Source organism: Chelonia mydas, chromosome 2, assembly GCF_015237465.2.
Source record: "Chelonia mydas isolate rCheMyd1 chromosome 2, rCheMyd1.pri.v2, whole genome shotgun sequence".
NCBI classification, from domain to species: domain Eukaryota; kingdom Metazoa; phylum Chordata; order Testudines; family Cheloniidae; genus Chelonia; species Chelonia mydas.
In genome coordinates, this window is record NC_057850.1 from 46,042,352 (window position 1) to 46,057,827 (window position 15,476).

General features: G+C 43.2%; 1 protein-coding gene across 1 annotated transcript; it reads left to right on the forward strand.

Moving 5' to 3' along the window:
- Positions 1 to 13,572: 13,572 nt before the first annotated feature.
- LOC119565492 (regucalcin-like) lies at positions 13,573 to 14,254 on the forward strand. Its single transcript, XM_037891602.2, has one exon. The coding sequence runs from the start codon at positions 13,573 to 13,575 to the stop codon at positions 13,993 to 13,995; it is 423 nt and encodes a 140-aa protein (XP_037747530.1). The 3' UTR covers positions 13,996 to 14,254.
- Positions 14,255 to 15,476: the final 1,222 nt, after the last annotated feature.

Genomic DNA, 15,476 nt, shown 5'->3' on the forward strand with positions numbered 1-15,476 from the left:
TGACATTAATCTTTGCCTACTTGACTAATGTGGTAACTCATAAGAACTGTAAGTCAGGTGCCCTATTCTGCTCAATGAGTTAATTTCCCTAGGGGGACAACATCTTCCGTGATTCACCAGTGTTCCCTCTGGTTGAACTGATCTAGCGCATCATGGGAGTCCCATCATCACGGTGCATCAGACATGTGGAAGACCCAGCCCATAGATGAGAATGGGGACATGAGACACTTGTAGAACTCATAAGACATTGCAGCAGCTTTGGGTGGCACTGTTTAATGAGGAATCAAGATAACACAAACTAGTTTCAGTTCAACAAATCAAAATGACGTTTCAGTTCAGGAATGTCAAAATGTTTAGTTTTGATTGGAAGTGTCAACATGAAATGTTTTGACATTTTAAATGTTTTTTTGAACTTTCCATTTGTGAAAAGCTTAATATTTTCTACCAGCTTTAATACTAGCTCAAACAAGTAGTTCAGTGAAAGGAACATGTTAGAGGAAAAACATAAAATGAAGTGTCTGTGTCTGAAACAAAATTACTATTAATATGAAAACATGTATACTATACAATACAGGAAGTGTGACAAAATGAGAAGTTGTAATTTGTAGGACAATTTTGGCCCATGTATTACCCTTTATCTTTGTACAATATTTATGGACAGGAATGAAAGATGTGTGGATCAAATGTAGTATATAAACCAGAAGAGGGAAGTAGTACAGCAAAGTAATATGCTCATGGAAGTAGATGCAGCATCGACAGTATTTGATCATCCTATATTTATTTCAGATGTTCAGTTAATATTTGTTGCAACTTACACAAACTACAGGAGTTCACAGAGAAAAATACATAGGTCAATATCACCTCTGACAACAGATAATTTTGCTGAGTTCGCTCAAATCCAAGTTAAAGTTTGCCTCTAATACTTTGAACTAAAACATTATGAGTAGCGGGACTGGGGGAACTTCAAATGGTTTGGAGATTTGGTTCTGTCTGGATACAAATGCTCTTGTGCTTATCCTAAGCTTATCAGAAACTCTTGCTTAAAAGTCAGGCTGGAAAGCTGACAAGAACTGACTTTTTAAGACGTTTCCAGTAATTCATAGTATTGGCTGTATCAGAAATACCATGATTAGTCTATCCTGGCCAAGTAACAAACAAAACAAATTTCTGATGAGTTTTAGAAAGTTCAAAATTTTGATTTTGAAATATGAAGTTCAATTCAAATTCAAATTTGGCTTAAATCATTTTTTACTCTTACCAGACCAAGCTGAGCTGCTCTAAGGAAATACTATTTAAAGGAAAGGTGGGGTAAGCTTTTGGCTTTATTCCAGAAAATCACTGGCTGGAAAGTATCCAAAGTTTTTTTTGTTTAGTGTAGTATTTAATTGAGGCCCTTTACACTTCCATACTTGATAGTAATATTTGAGAGAAAGTTCAATGAACTTACAAGCTCAGGTGAAAAAGCCACTGAGCTCGCACACTTAAACTTATGAATTTATTGCTCTTTGCTCAATACATTCCTCAGAATCATTCCTTTGCTTCCCCTAAACAGCATGGCTTTCATAAGACCCCCAAAGACAGCATGTTGCAGAGAGCAGCTAATCCCCAATTTCTCATCCTCCTTGAACCCCCTGCCTGCAGGGATATGGGGCCTTGATCCCACAGAGGGCCCAATGAGTTGTTTGGAGATGGAGAGGGAAAATACAATGGAGATGGTTGTCTTCAGCTTCCACTGTTTTTGCTCCATCTTCTCTACTTCCTATTGTTACCCTGAGCACCAGCAGAAGACAGTGACATCTAGAAGCAGTATCAGTTCAGGAGAGCAACAGACCAATTAACATTACTACCTCTAGAGCTGATTGAAAAGTATCAATTGTTTGTCCTCAAGATTTTTTTTTTTAATCTTTAGTTTTTTCACAAAAGTGTTTTTTTCCCTCCAAACCCCAAACATGTTTCATTTATTTTGTTTAAAAAATGGAAAATTTCAATTGGGAATATAAATGTTTTTGTTGAAAAGCCATTTTCATTGGGAAAAAAAGTTTAATAAAATGTTCAACCATCTCCAGTTATCTCTTTTAAATGAGGACTGATATCTTTCCACCTTGGGTAATAAATATTTCCTCTAATTAGAAGTGATGCCAGGAGAACTGCCTATTATTAAGGTTGCCAACCACTTCCCATTATAAGATTCTGTTTTCAGCTCCTTGTAAATTTGTCAAACTATAACAGTTTGGGCTGAAATTTACCTTACCAAGTGTCAGTGTTTGTCTGATTTTTTTATTATTTTCTGCTAAAATGGTCAAGCCATTTCCAAGAAGGCTACGAAAAAATATTGTATTGCCCATGGCAAAATTGTCTTTGAAAAGCTCTAGCTCCCCTATGCTTTGGAGCAGGGACTTAAAAATTTGCCATCCCCTTGAAAATCTGTCCAAATTTGATTAACGTATAAGCAAGCCTTGGGGGAGCAGGGGGGAGTTAAGCAGTTTGCACATGCTTAGAAGAGGCTTTAGGTTTTAGCAGCTAAATTTCCTAAAGATTCCATCCGTGGTGAGCTTGTTCCAGCCTATGTCTGAGCAGGACTTTCCCTCTAATTGCAGCTCTAGACTACTGCAGGCCGTGTCAGGTCCAAGCTGGTGTACCTTAACTGAGAGCAGGCAGACTATGTCTCCTCCCTCAGCCCAGGCAGCATGGAGGAGAAAGCTCCCTGATTCAAATGGAGAGGGGATGAGAGCCAGACCAGAGGTAAGAGGAGTAGATTGGGAAAAGGAGCCTAGGGTGGCGGGGGGGGAAGACTCAGACTGGAGGCTGGTGCATGGGAAGAGAGGAAATAGGACTTGGAGTTGGCATGGGAGATTGCGACTGACTGGGCAAGAGACTGGAACTGAGAACCAGTGGGGCAGTGATGAACACCACAGAAGAGCCCATGAAGTTAATAATCCTCTCTTCAGAGTAATGTTTGAAAGTATGCCGTAAATATGGGTTGGTGACACAACACATTGAACAGTCAGGATAACACAAAATACAGAATAGCTGCCTATTCTGTGATCACTGTCCATCCTTTGCACTGAACGATGCAAGAGGCCTGTGGGAAAAATAGTTTGTGATCATGTAATTTGAAGATTGTATCATCGTGCACATGCACAAGGCGGCAAAATTAAGACTGCACAGGCAGTCTTAATTCCGGCATTTCCTAAGTTCTGAGTATTTGACTCCCATTGACTTCAACAGGAAATTTCTCAACTGGAGCTCCTGTGAGGTTGTGCCCTATGTAAATCTCATTCTGCCAGGGGAAGCATTAACCTATTTCCTTCCTTTCCCTAGATATCAGGGCAGTGCTGTGGGGAGGGAATTACAGAAGAGAGTTATGAAATGGAGAGTGAAGCTTCATTATTGCTGCCTCTGCTGTGCTGTGAAAAATGGGCAGCTGAGCGAAAAGATTTGTTTGGATTCAGCCTCAAGTTTGTGCAAAGTGTTACTGCCCAAAAATAGTGCCAACATTGCTTCTAAAAATATAATCCTACTAGAAAAAAAAATAATCTAAACACCATTAGTTCCAAGTCATGCCTTTGATTCAGAGGTAAAAAAATAGTATTCTGATTCCATATTTGGGTATTTTCAGGATCACCCATCTTTGACAGGCATGGCTGTGCATGACTTTATGGCAGTGTTTCACTAGGATAGTGGAAAATGATCTTTCAGACATACAAAAATGTAAAACAAATATCCTGAGAATCTGTGGAGTGAGTGGGGCCTGTCGTGAACCACAAATGGGCAATGACAATGTCTAAAGGCATAAAGAAATCGTACAGAAATATTCCTTCAAGGAGAAAAATCCACATATGGGTCCCTTAATGGCTGGAATGAAATTTATCCAAGATGAGATAGATGAAAAAGTGGTTATGTTATCACAACTCTGGAAAGCTACCAGCAAGAGTAAATAATATATTTTGATATTTGCTGGCAATAGAATAAAGCTACATACAGAATACCAAAAACCCTTTCCCAAACAGACTATCTTGAATCTCAGATGATTTTAGTAATGATACAGCAAGGGGAAATGATGGCTATTGTGAGCTATTTGGCTTGCTGTTCTTACTAAACTCCACTACATGACCATTGGAGACATGGTCTCCTGAAGTAGTCTGTTCGAGATCTATACATAAAGCCCTTTATTACTTAACAAGATCTGAGTTTGTCCTTTATGCTGCTTTAAAAATGTACCCCTAAATGGCTACTCTACATCCATAGGACCAAGTCATTACCATACAATAACAAAGGGAAGGGTAATAATGGTTTAAATCAACATGTGCAAATATGGCATATATTCCATTTGATTTGTTTAAACAGATGATTATCATACAGATTGTCTTGTCTGAACCAAACTACAGAAAACACGATGTAACAATGTGTTAGACTGTAGCCTGATGTTCAATGTACAGAAGTGATACTTGTAGCTGTTCTTAACAGGACCCTTCAGACAAACAGCTTCTCACTATGACTTTACTCCACTTGTACAGGAGTTCTCTTGCCATTCTAACTTCCCTCCTTTAAGTAAATCACTAGTTCTGCTTAGTAAGCCAGATTTTACTCATGACAGCTCTTGAAAATATGTCCAGCTTTGTAGAGGAACAACGACAGGCCTGTTTTAGAACAGACGATTGAACATAAAGATACCACCCTTCCCATGCAGTAAGCAACTCGCTCAAGGATAGTGAGCAAATGGTGGCATATGTGGTAATACCATTTAAACCAGCCCTTTTGACAGACTCCCAAATACTTCAGTAACAACTGTCATTTGACTTGTTTCTTTCCTGAACTGTGGCGCATGGAAGGCCCAGCCTAAGATGGTAAATGATATTCCTATCCCCAATTTCCTGATAAAACCTCATTAAAAGAGGAGTCATTCTTGAACAAGAGACTGGCAAAGAAATAAAATTGGCATCAGTAGGAACTGACACTAGCACTACATGCTATTAGCCTGATTCAGTGTGCACACTAGTGTAACTCAGTTGAAGGAAATGCAGTTCCTACACAAACATAACTAAATAGCAATAAGTTGTGTGAAGAGTCCTGATTTTAAGACCAGTTGCAAGTGTAACATCAGTACAACCGGCTAAAACCCTGCCATCTAACATATTTCCCGAGCATGTGTTGTGTAGGTTAGGCTCAGACAAGACATTGCCTAGATGGCAACAACAGTATCCAGAGTGATAAATCTAATTAAAATGGCCATCCAAATTCAGCCAGACAAGCATCAGTGAGGCGACAGGAAGGTTGGGACTAAACACAGGTGAAAGTAAGCTGATCCGGTCCTGCGTACCAGTAAGAAAGTGGCTGCCGGGACACAACCGACCGTACCAGCAGGGCCACTGACTGGGGAGGAGGGAAGGGGCAGCTGCCCTGGGGCCCAGTGATTTAAAAGGTCCCAGGGCTCCTGGCAGCAGCTGGAGCCCTGGGCCCTTTAAATCGTCGCCAGACCCCAGGTGGTGCGGGCCAGGCAGCGCTGAAGGGCTGGTTGGGGGAGTCTGGCCCCAGCCCCGTACCCTTTTGCCCAAGGCCCCCCTTCCTCCTGAGGCCCCACCCCTTCTGCCTGAGGCCCCACCCCTTCCAGGGCCCCAGAGCCGCCCCCCCTCCCGCTTACCAGTACACCCCCTCCCCCCCAGCTGCCATGCGTACCGGTAAGTCTGTTAAGTTACTTTCACCCCTGGGACTAAGGGCATGGCTACACTAGGGAGCTTATAGCAGCACAGCTGGACCAATGCAGCTGTGCCACTGTACTCTCTCATGCAGCCACTCTAAGATGCCAGGAGAGAGAGCTCTTAAAAAATAAAACAAACAATATTTACCCACAATTATTTTCTATTCTGTGTCTCCGGGAATTTTGTACTATTTCAAATACCATGATTTAGTAACTATTGCTAAAGACTAATAGCAACCACCATGATTCCCCCTTCATTCCAAAAATAAAACAAGCCATTCAAATTAACAGTTTTAAAAGGTAATATTACAAATTGTAGGCACTAAAAGAACCAACTCCAACTTTTCAGGCCTGGTAACTCACAGTCATAAGTAATTAACCCAAGTCTTTTGGAAACAATTCCTTCTGAATGTTCCCTGCTGGAGTCTTTTCAGTTGACTGGTTCTGTTTTTGATTCTGCATATCTAAGTTTTTCACTGTCTGCTGCCAATGGATGTTTCAGGCTTGGACAGTAAATTTTCGTCTTAAGAGTTCCAAAAATACACACCCTGCTAGTCACTACCATTGATTCTGCCTAGGGTTTCACTTCAGGTCTAGAATTAGAGATTCAAGTCAGAAATCTGAGTCTGCAACAGCTATTTTGTTCACAGTCTGCCTCTTTCTCACTTTCTCCCTCTGTAACGGAAAGTCAGAGTCACACAGTTCAAGGCCAGAAGGGACCACTAGACCAACTAATCTGACGGCCTGTGTATCACAGGCCACCCACACACAGCACTTGCACACTAGTCCCAACAACCAAAATAAGATCAAAGTATTACAACCCACAGGAGACTAGACTATTATGTGCCACAGGCAGAGAACAGGAGGGATGAAGGTGCACCACTGCTTGATGGCCCCTCCCCTGCAATGGATTAAGTAAGATCTACCCAGATATTCCTGGCAAGTGACCCACACTCACACACTGAAAAGGAAGGCAAAACAAAAAACAAAAACAAAAACCCCAAGGTCATTTCTTCCTGACCCCACATGTGGTGCTCAGACCTTGAGCATGTGAGTAAGATCCAGCCATCCAGGCATCTGAGATAAAGAGCATGATTGTGCCACCTCAGAGCCCTGGCCCACCCCCACCAACTTTTCCATCTCCAATTATGGCCATCTGTGATGCTTTGAGGAAGGAGATTTTAAAAAGTTGTCCCACAATACACTGGGGAGGAAAAATATCCCTTCCTGACCCCTGCTGATGGCCATCTGAAACCCTAAGTATGAGCTTTAGTAACATAAGAAAAACCAAAAGGGAACCCCACGGCTGTTGAGCCCTGCCCCATAGCATCACAAGTAACCCCATCATACAATTTCACACATAAGTTTGTCCAGCTCTCTCTTAAGACTAATTAAGTTGTTTGTCCCCACAACGCCTTTTGGGAAGGGTGTTCCAGAACCTCACCCCTCTGATGATTAGAAACCTTCTTCCAATTTCCAGCCTGAATTTGTTCACGGTCACTTTGTACTCATTTTTTCTTGTGCCAACATTGTCCTTTACTGTAAATATGTCTTCACCCTCCCTGGTATTTACAGCCAACAATTATAGATTCATAGATACTAAGGTCGGAAGGGACCATTATGATCATCTAGTCTGACCTTCTACACAACGCAGACCACAGAATTTCACCCCCCACTCCTGCAAAAAACCTCTCACCTATGTCTGAGCTACTGAAGTCCTCAAAACGTGGTTTAAAGACTTCAAGGAGCAGAGAATCCTCCAGCAAGAGACCCGTGCCCCATGCTACAGAGGAAGGCGGAAGACCTCCAGGGCCTCTTCCAATCTGCCCTGGAGGAAAATTCCTTCCCGACCCCAAATATGGCGATCAGCTGAACCCTGAGCATATGGGCAAGATTCACCAGCCAGATACCCAGGAAAGAATTCTCTGTAGTAACTCAGATCCCACCCCATCTAACATCCCATCTCAGACCATTGGGCCTATTTACCATGAATATTTAAAGATCAATTAATTACCAAAATCATGTTATCCCATCATACCATCTCCTCCATAAATTTATTGAGTTTAATCTTAAAGCCAGATAGGTCTTTTGCCCCCACTGCTTCCCTTGGAAGGCTATTCCAAAACTTCACTCCTCTGATGGTTAGAAACCTTCATCTAATTTCAAGTCTAAACTTCCCAATGACCAGTTTGTATCCATTTGTTCTTGTGTCCACATTGGTACTGAGCTTAAATAATTCCTCTCCCTCTCCAGTATTTATCCCTCTGATATATTTATAGAGAGCAATCATATCTCCCCTCAACCTTCTTTTGGTTAGGCTAAACAAGCCAAGCTCCTTGAGTCTCCTTTCATAAGACAGGTTTTCCATTCCTCGGATCATCCTAGTAGCCCTTCTCTGTACTTCTTCCAGTTTCAGTTCATCCTTCTTAAACATGGGAGACCAGAACTGCACACAGTATTCCAGGTGAGGTCTCACCAATGCCTTGTATAATGGTACTAAAATCTCCTTATCTCTACTGGAAATACCTCGCCTGATGCATCCCAAGACTGCATTAGCTTTTTTCAAGGCCATATCACATGGGCGGCTCATAGTCATCCTATGATCAACCAATACTCCAAGGTCCTTCTCCTCCTCCGTTACTTCTAATTGATGCGTCCCCAGCTTATAACTAAAATTCTTGTTATTAATCCCTAAATGCATGACCTTACACTTCTCACTATTAAATGTCATCCTATTACTATTACTCCAGTTTACAAGGTCATCCAAATCTTCCTGTATGATTTCCCGGTTCTTCTCTAAATTGGCAATACCTCCCAGATTTGTATCATCCGCAAACTTTATTAGCACACTCCCACTTTTTGTGCCGAGGTCAGTAATAAAAAGATTAAATAAGATTGGTCCCAAAACCGATCCCTGAGGAACTCCACTGGTAACCTCCCTCCAGCCTGACAGTTCACCTTTCAGTAGGACCCGCTGTAGTCTCCCTGTTAACCAATTCCTTATCCACCTTTCAATTTTCATATTGATGCCCATCTTTTCCAATTTAACTAATAATTCCCCATGTGGCACGGTATCAAACGCCTTACTGAAATCTAGGTAAATTAGATCTACTGTCCTTTGTCTAAAAAAAATCTGTTATTTTCTCAAAGGAGGAGATCAGGTTGGTTTGGCATGATCTACCTTTTGTAAAACCATGTGGTATTTTGTCCCATTTACCATTGACTTCAATGTCCTTTACTACTTTCTCCTTCAAAATTTTTTCCAAGACCATGCATACTACAGATGTCAAACTAACAGGCCTATATTACCCGGATCACTTTTTTTTCCTTTCTTAAAAATAGGAACTATGTTAGCAATTCTCCAATCATATGGTACAACCCCTGAGTTTACAGATTCATTAAAAATTCTTGCTAATGGGCTTGCAATTTCGTGTGCCAATTCCTTTAATATTCTTGGATGAAGACTATCTTGGCACCCCGATTTAGTCGCATTAAGCTGTTCGAGTTTCGCTTCTACCTCAGATATGGTAATATCTACCTCCATATCCTCATTCCCATTTGTCATGCGACCATTATCCCTAAGATCCTCTTTAGCCTTATTAAAGACTGAGGCAAAGTATTTGTTTAGATATTGGGCCATGCCTAGATTATCCTTGACCTCCACTCCATCCTCACTGTTTAGCAGTCCCACTTCTTCTTTCTTTGTTTTCTTCTTATTTATATGGCTATAGAACCTTACACTATTGGTTTTAATTCCCTTTGCAAGGTCCAACTCTACTTGACTTTTAGCCTGTCTCACTTTATCCCTACATGTTCTGACCTCAATAAGGTAGCTTTCCTTGCTGATCCCTCCCATCTTCCACTCCCTGTATGCTTTCTGCTTTTTCTTAATCACCTCTCTGAGATGCTTGCTCATCCAGCTTGGTCTACAACTCCTGCCTATGAATTTTCCCCCCTTTCATGGGATGCAGGCTTCCGATAGCTTCTGCAGCTTTGATTTAAAGTAATCCCTGGCCTCCTCTACCTTTAGATCCATAAGTTCTTCAGTCCAATCCACTTCCCTAACTAATTTCCTTAATTTTTGAAAGTCAGCCCTTTTGAAATCAAAAACCCTAGTTGCAGATCTATTTTTGTTAATCCTTCTGTTCAGTTTGAACTGAATTAGCTCATGATCACTTGAACCAAGATTACCCCTTACAACCATTTCTTCTCCGAGGTCCTCACTACGCACCAAAACCAAATCTAAAATGGCATCCACTCTAGTCGGTTCAGCAACTACTTGGTGAAGGAATCCATGAGCTATCACATCTAGGAAAATCTGAGCCCTATTATTATTAGTACCACTTGTCCTTCAGTCTATATCTGGGAAGTTAATGTCTCCCATGATCACGCAGTTTCCATTAGTATTTACTTCATTAAAAACATTAAAAAGGGCTCTATCCATACCCAAATTAGATCCCAGCAGACTATAGCACCCACCAAGCACTATCCCAGGGGAGGCTCTAATAGTTTTCTTCCCCAATGTAATTTTTGCCCAGACGGACTCTGTCTTATCCATTCCATCGCTTCTTATTTCTTTACATTCTACCTCATCATTGATATACAATGCCACTCCACCACCTTTACCTTTATTTTGGTCTTTCCTAAACAGCACATTCCCTTCAATACCTGTAGTCCAGTCATGACTACTATTCCACCATGTTTCTGTTATCCCTATAGTATCTGGTTTCACTTCCTGCACCAGTAGCTCTAGTTCCTCCATTTTGTTAGTTAGGCTCCTCGCATTGGTGTACAAACATCTTAATGTTTGCTGTTTGGCCTCGCTCACATTCTGTACCCTATTAGGCATGGTCATTCTACAGCCAGTATAACCTATTAGACTGGTATCCACACTGCCCTTCCTCCTTATATATATTCTCCTACCCACAGCTGTATCCTTTCTTACCTCGTTTTCTTCCCTCTCAGTGCTAAAATCCGGCGTGGAGATTACCTGGACATCTCCCAACAATCTCCCCCAAATTCCCAGTTTAAAGCTCTCTTAATCAGTTGTGCCAGCCTCCATCCTAGAAATCTATTTCCCTCCCTACTCAGATGAAGACCATCCCAAGAGAACTGTCCTCTGTCCATGAATGCCTCCCAGTGGCCATACATCCCAAAGCCCTCCTTATAGCACCACTGCCTAAGCCATCTGTTGATGGTCATAATCTTGTCACACCTTTCTTGCCCTTCTCTAGGAACAGGCAGAATCCCACTAAAGTTCACCTGAGCCTCGATTTCCTTAAGCATCTTCCCCAGCCTAGCCTACTCTCCCTTAATACTTTCCAGTGAGAATCTAGCCATATCATTTGATCCCACATGAAGTATAATTAGAGGATTCTTTCCTGCTCCCTTTAGGATCCTTTTCAACCTCAAGTCTACATCCGTATCTTAGCACCTGGAAGACAGCATACCCTTCTATTCTCTGGATCAGCTCTGGTTACAGGCCTGTCTATTCTTCTCAGTAAAGAGTCCCCGATCACATAGACCTGCCTTTTCCTGATGACAGTGCTATTCTCCAGTCTATCCCCTGTTCCCTCTGGCTGCAAGTTCTTTCCATTCCTATTCTCCCTTGTAATCCTCTTCAACCCATCCTGTATCCTCCTGGGGCTCATATTTGGTGTAGTCTCCATTGACTCTTCCCCTTTTCCTATAGGACTAGCCGCTCTTCTCTTCTTCCTTGCCCTTCCACCTTCAGTGTCTACCTGCTGAACCCCTTCTTCATTTTCCAACTCTGCAAACCTGTTCTTGAGCTCTACTTCTCCTTCTCTAGCCCATCTTTGTCTCTGCCTGGTTCTTTTAGTCACATGCTTCCACTGACCACTTTCCTCACCCAGTCTCCCCTCAGAATTCCTCAGTCCTGCTTCCATCTGCAAGTCTGAGCTTTTCCCTTCAGATACCTCATGTCTTTGCTCCATAATCTGCTCGAACCCCTTCCTAAACTCAACCAGACTTTCCACCTGCATCTCCAAACCTCGGATCTTTTCCTCCATCAGCTCTATCAGACGGCATTTCTTGCAGACAAAACTCTTACCAGGTACCCCCTCCAGGATCATGTACATGCCACAGCTTCCACATCCAGTCATCTTCATTGTGTCTTCCGCTTCCTCTGTATCTGTCATAGTCTTCCCACCTAAATCCTGTTAATCTGGGAAACACAAACCACACCAAAACACCATCACCCACAGCAAAAACAAACCCCAAACAAGCACCACAATACAAACTCCCCCTCAAACTCCCCTGTTTACAGCTCTGTTTGCTGGCTCCTGTGCTGCTGCCTGACTGGCTGCTACCTTTATAGGACCCCTAGTCAGAGAAGCCCTGCCCCCTAATCAGGGCTCAGCTTCTCTCCCAGCACAAAGCCCCTACAAGCCTCTACACATACAAATAATACAAATATAAAACCAAATACAAATACCTTCTCCTCCAACAGAACTCCCACACAAACTCCCCTGTTTACAGCTCTGTTTGCTAGTTCCTGTGCTCCTACAGCTGTCTGTATATCCCCTCTCAGCCTTCTTCTTGCTAGATTAGTGGTTTTCAACCTTTTCTATGTGTGGATGCCCTGAAAAAAAATTGAATGGAGGTGCAGAGCTCTTTTGAAATCTTAGGCATAATCTGTGGACCCCCTAGGGTCCAGAGACCATAGGTTGAAAACCACTGTGTTAAACCAAACAAGCCAAGCTCTTCCAGTCTTTTCTCATAAGACAGGCCCTCCATTGCCCCTACTAGCTCTTCTCTGCACCTGTTCATCTTTTTAAATTCATCTTTCTTAAACATGGGTGATTGATATTGTACCCAGTATTCCAAATGAGGTCTTACCAGTGCGTTGTATAAGGCATTAATTCCTCTCTCTCTCTCTACTGGAAATGCCTCACTTAATACATCCTAGAATAGCATTTGCCTTTTTCACCGCTGCATCATGTTAGTGGCTCAGTCATCCTGTGATTGACCCACAGCCAGCTCTTTCCTGCTCTGCCACTTCCAACTGATGATTTCCCCCCAGCTTGTAGCAGAAATCATTATTAGACCCTATGTGCATGACCTTGCACTTGGTACTTTTGAATTTCATCCCATTTTTGTCACTCCAGTCTTCAAGGTCATCCAGATCTTCCTGAATAATATTTCAATCCTCCTCTGCATTGATGATGCCTCCCAACATTGTATCATCAGCAAATTTAATTAGCACACTCCCAATGATCTGTGCCAAGATCATTGATAAAGATATTTAATAAAACTGGTACCAAGATCAATCCTTGAGGAAATCCATTAGTAACCTCCCTCCAGTCTGACAATTCACCTTTCAGCACAACCCATTGTCTTCTCCCCTTGGGCCAATTCCCTATCCAACTTACAGTGCTTGCACTGATCCCCATCTTGTCCAATTTAATAGTTTCCCCATGTGATACCATATCAAATGCTTCATTGGAGTCCAAGTATATTAGATCTGTCAAAGAAGAAATCTGACATGATCTACCTTTGGTAAACCCATGTTGCATTACATCCCCTTTACCTCTATAAATTATTCTTTCCTTCACAATTTGTTCTAAAACATTGCATACTACTGAGGTTACTTCCCACCCCCTTTCTTAAATATAGGTATGACATTAGCTAGTCTCCAGGTCATATGGTGCTACCCCTGCACAGACAGATTTACTAAAAATCCTTGCTACCAGACTATCAATCTCATGTACCAGTTCTTTCAGTATTCTGGGATGGAAGTTTAGTCCCCCCAGTCCGAGTGTATTAAACTCGGAGTTTTTCTTCCTCTCAGATGTGGTAATTTCCATTCCTTGACACTCATTTCCAGCAACTACACTGCCTTCTAGCACCTTGGTATGCTAGAGAGACACCAAGGTGATCTGTATACACTCTTCCCTGATCATTCTGTAGTGAAGCATTTTGATCAGGTGGACATCTCTAATGGCTTGGATTGGTCACTGGATCACAAGACTTTCTTTTACATTGATAGCCTGTCCTACTCTGTGGATGCCTTTGATTATGACCTGCAAACAGAAAAAATTTCCAATCGCAGGAGTATGTACAAGCTAGAAAAGGAAGAAACCATCCCTGATGGAATGTGTATTGATACAGAAGGCAAACTCTGGGTAGCCTGTTATGATGGAGGGAGAGTGATCCGTCTAGACCCTGAGACAGGAAAAAGAATCCAGACTGTGAAACTGCCTGTTGACAAGACAACTTCCTGCTGCTTTGCCCCAGGAAGCGGGGGCTTAATGATGACTGTTAGAAGCACAGACTGACGCTTTTTCTTTTTTTTTTTTTTTCAGTTGGGGATTGGTCCTGCTTGGAGCAGGGGGTTGGACTAGATGACCTCCTGAGGTCCCTTCCAACCCTGATCTTCTATGATTCTATGATATGTTCCATATGATCTTACTTATAGAAAACCAAGGCAAAGTATTCATTTTGGTTTTGGACCATACCTAGGTTATCTTTAATCTCCTTCCTATCCACACTGAACAGTGCAGATGGGGGCAAACTAGGGCCCGCGGGCCACATCCAGCCCGCAAGTCCCTTTCCTCTGGCCTCTGAGCTCCTGCCAGGGAGCGGGGTCAGGACAGGCTTGCAGAGGAGCCAGCCCAACTCCCCAGCAGAGTGGTGAGCGGGAAGGAGGCTAGCCCCTGGCCTCTCCCCTTCTGCTCCCCTCCCTCCCTCACAGTCACACTTCCCCCTGCACCTGGGCAGCAGCTCCGGCCGGGTGGCGCGGCTATAGCGCGGCCAGACCTGGTGCTCCACGGCGGTGCGGTCAGAGGGAGCTCGGGGGAGGCGAGGAGCGGGGAGGCTGCAGGGGGAGTGGTCAAGGGGCCTGGGCCCTGCTGCCAGGGACAGGAGAAGAGCAAACCAGGGCCCCCCTCCAGCATGTTTGGCCCTTGTCCCCAGCAGCCGAGCCCTGCCCGACTGCCAGGGAGAGCAGCCAAAGGAGCAGGGAAAATGCACAGGGAAAGGACTGAGACCCCCTTTCCCCCACCCCACAGGTAACGTGGGGTGGGGAGAGCAGGGAGGGTTGGTTAGGGGGCAGGGGAGTCTCTGGGGGTGGGGAGCAAGGAAGATTGGATAGGATGCAGGAGTCCCAGGGGGCAGTCAGGGGTGGGGAGCAGGGTGGGGGGTTGGGAGTTCCAGGGGGCTGGAATGGGGGTGGGGGCCAGGCCACGCCTCACTGTTTGGGGAGGCATAGCCTCCCCCAGCCTTCCCTACCCAGCCCTCCAGACAGTTTCTGTACCCGATGTGGCCCTAGGGCCCAAAAGTGTACCCAACCCGGCATAGTGATTCAACCTCATCCCCCTTAATCTCTTTTTATTCAAATAACTAAAACAACCTGCTATTTATTTGCATTACCTTAACAAGAGATCATTCAGTTTGATTTTTAGCAATCCTCGCTTTATTCCTACATTTTCTAACATCCACCATGTAGCTTTCTTTGCTGATCAATCCCCTTTTCCATTCCTTATAGGCTCTCTCCTTACTCCTAATAACCTTCAAGGTGGTTATTCTTCCAGCTGGGTTTGGAAACATTTCCTACATGGATTTTCCCCCCCTTTCTTGGGACTTATGGATTTAAATACAGAGGAAGCTTGACATTTCTTTCAGCTCTTCAGCCCAGCTGATTTCTTTAAACCAAGTTCCTAAATTTTACAAAAACTGCCCTTTTGTCAACTACGTCTTTTTATTTCAACCTGGTTTTGATTATCCTTCCATTTAATTTAAATGGAATCAATTTGTGATC

What these genes read in the sequence shown, in the direction of transcription:
- LOC119565492 (XM_037891602.2), top strand. Translation starts at nt 13,573, where the DNA reads ATGCTAGAGAGACACCAAGGTGATCTGTATACACTCTTCCCTGATCAT.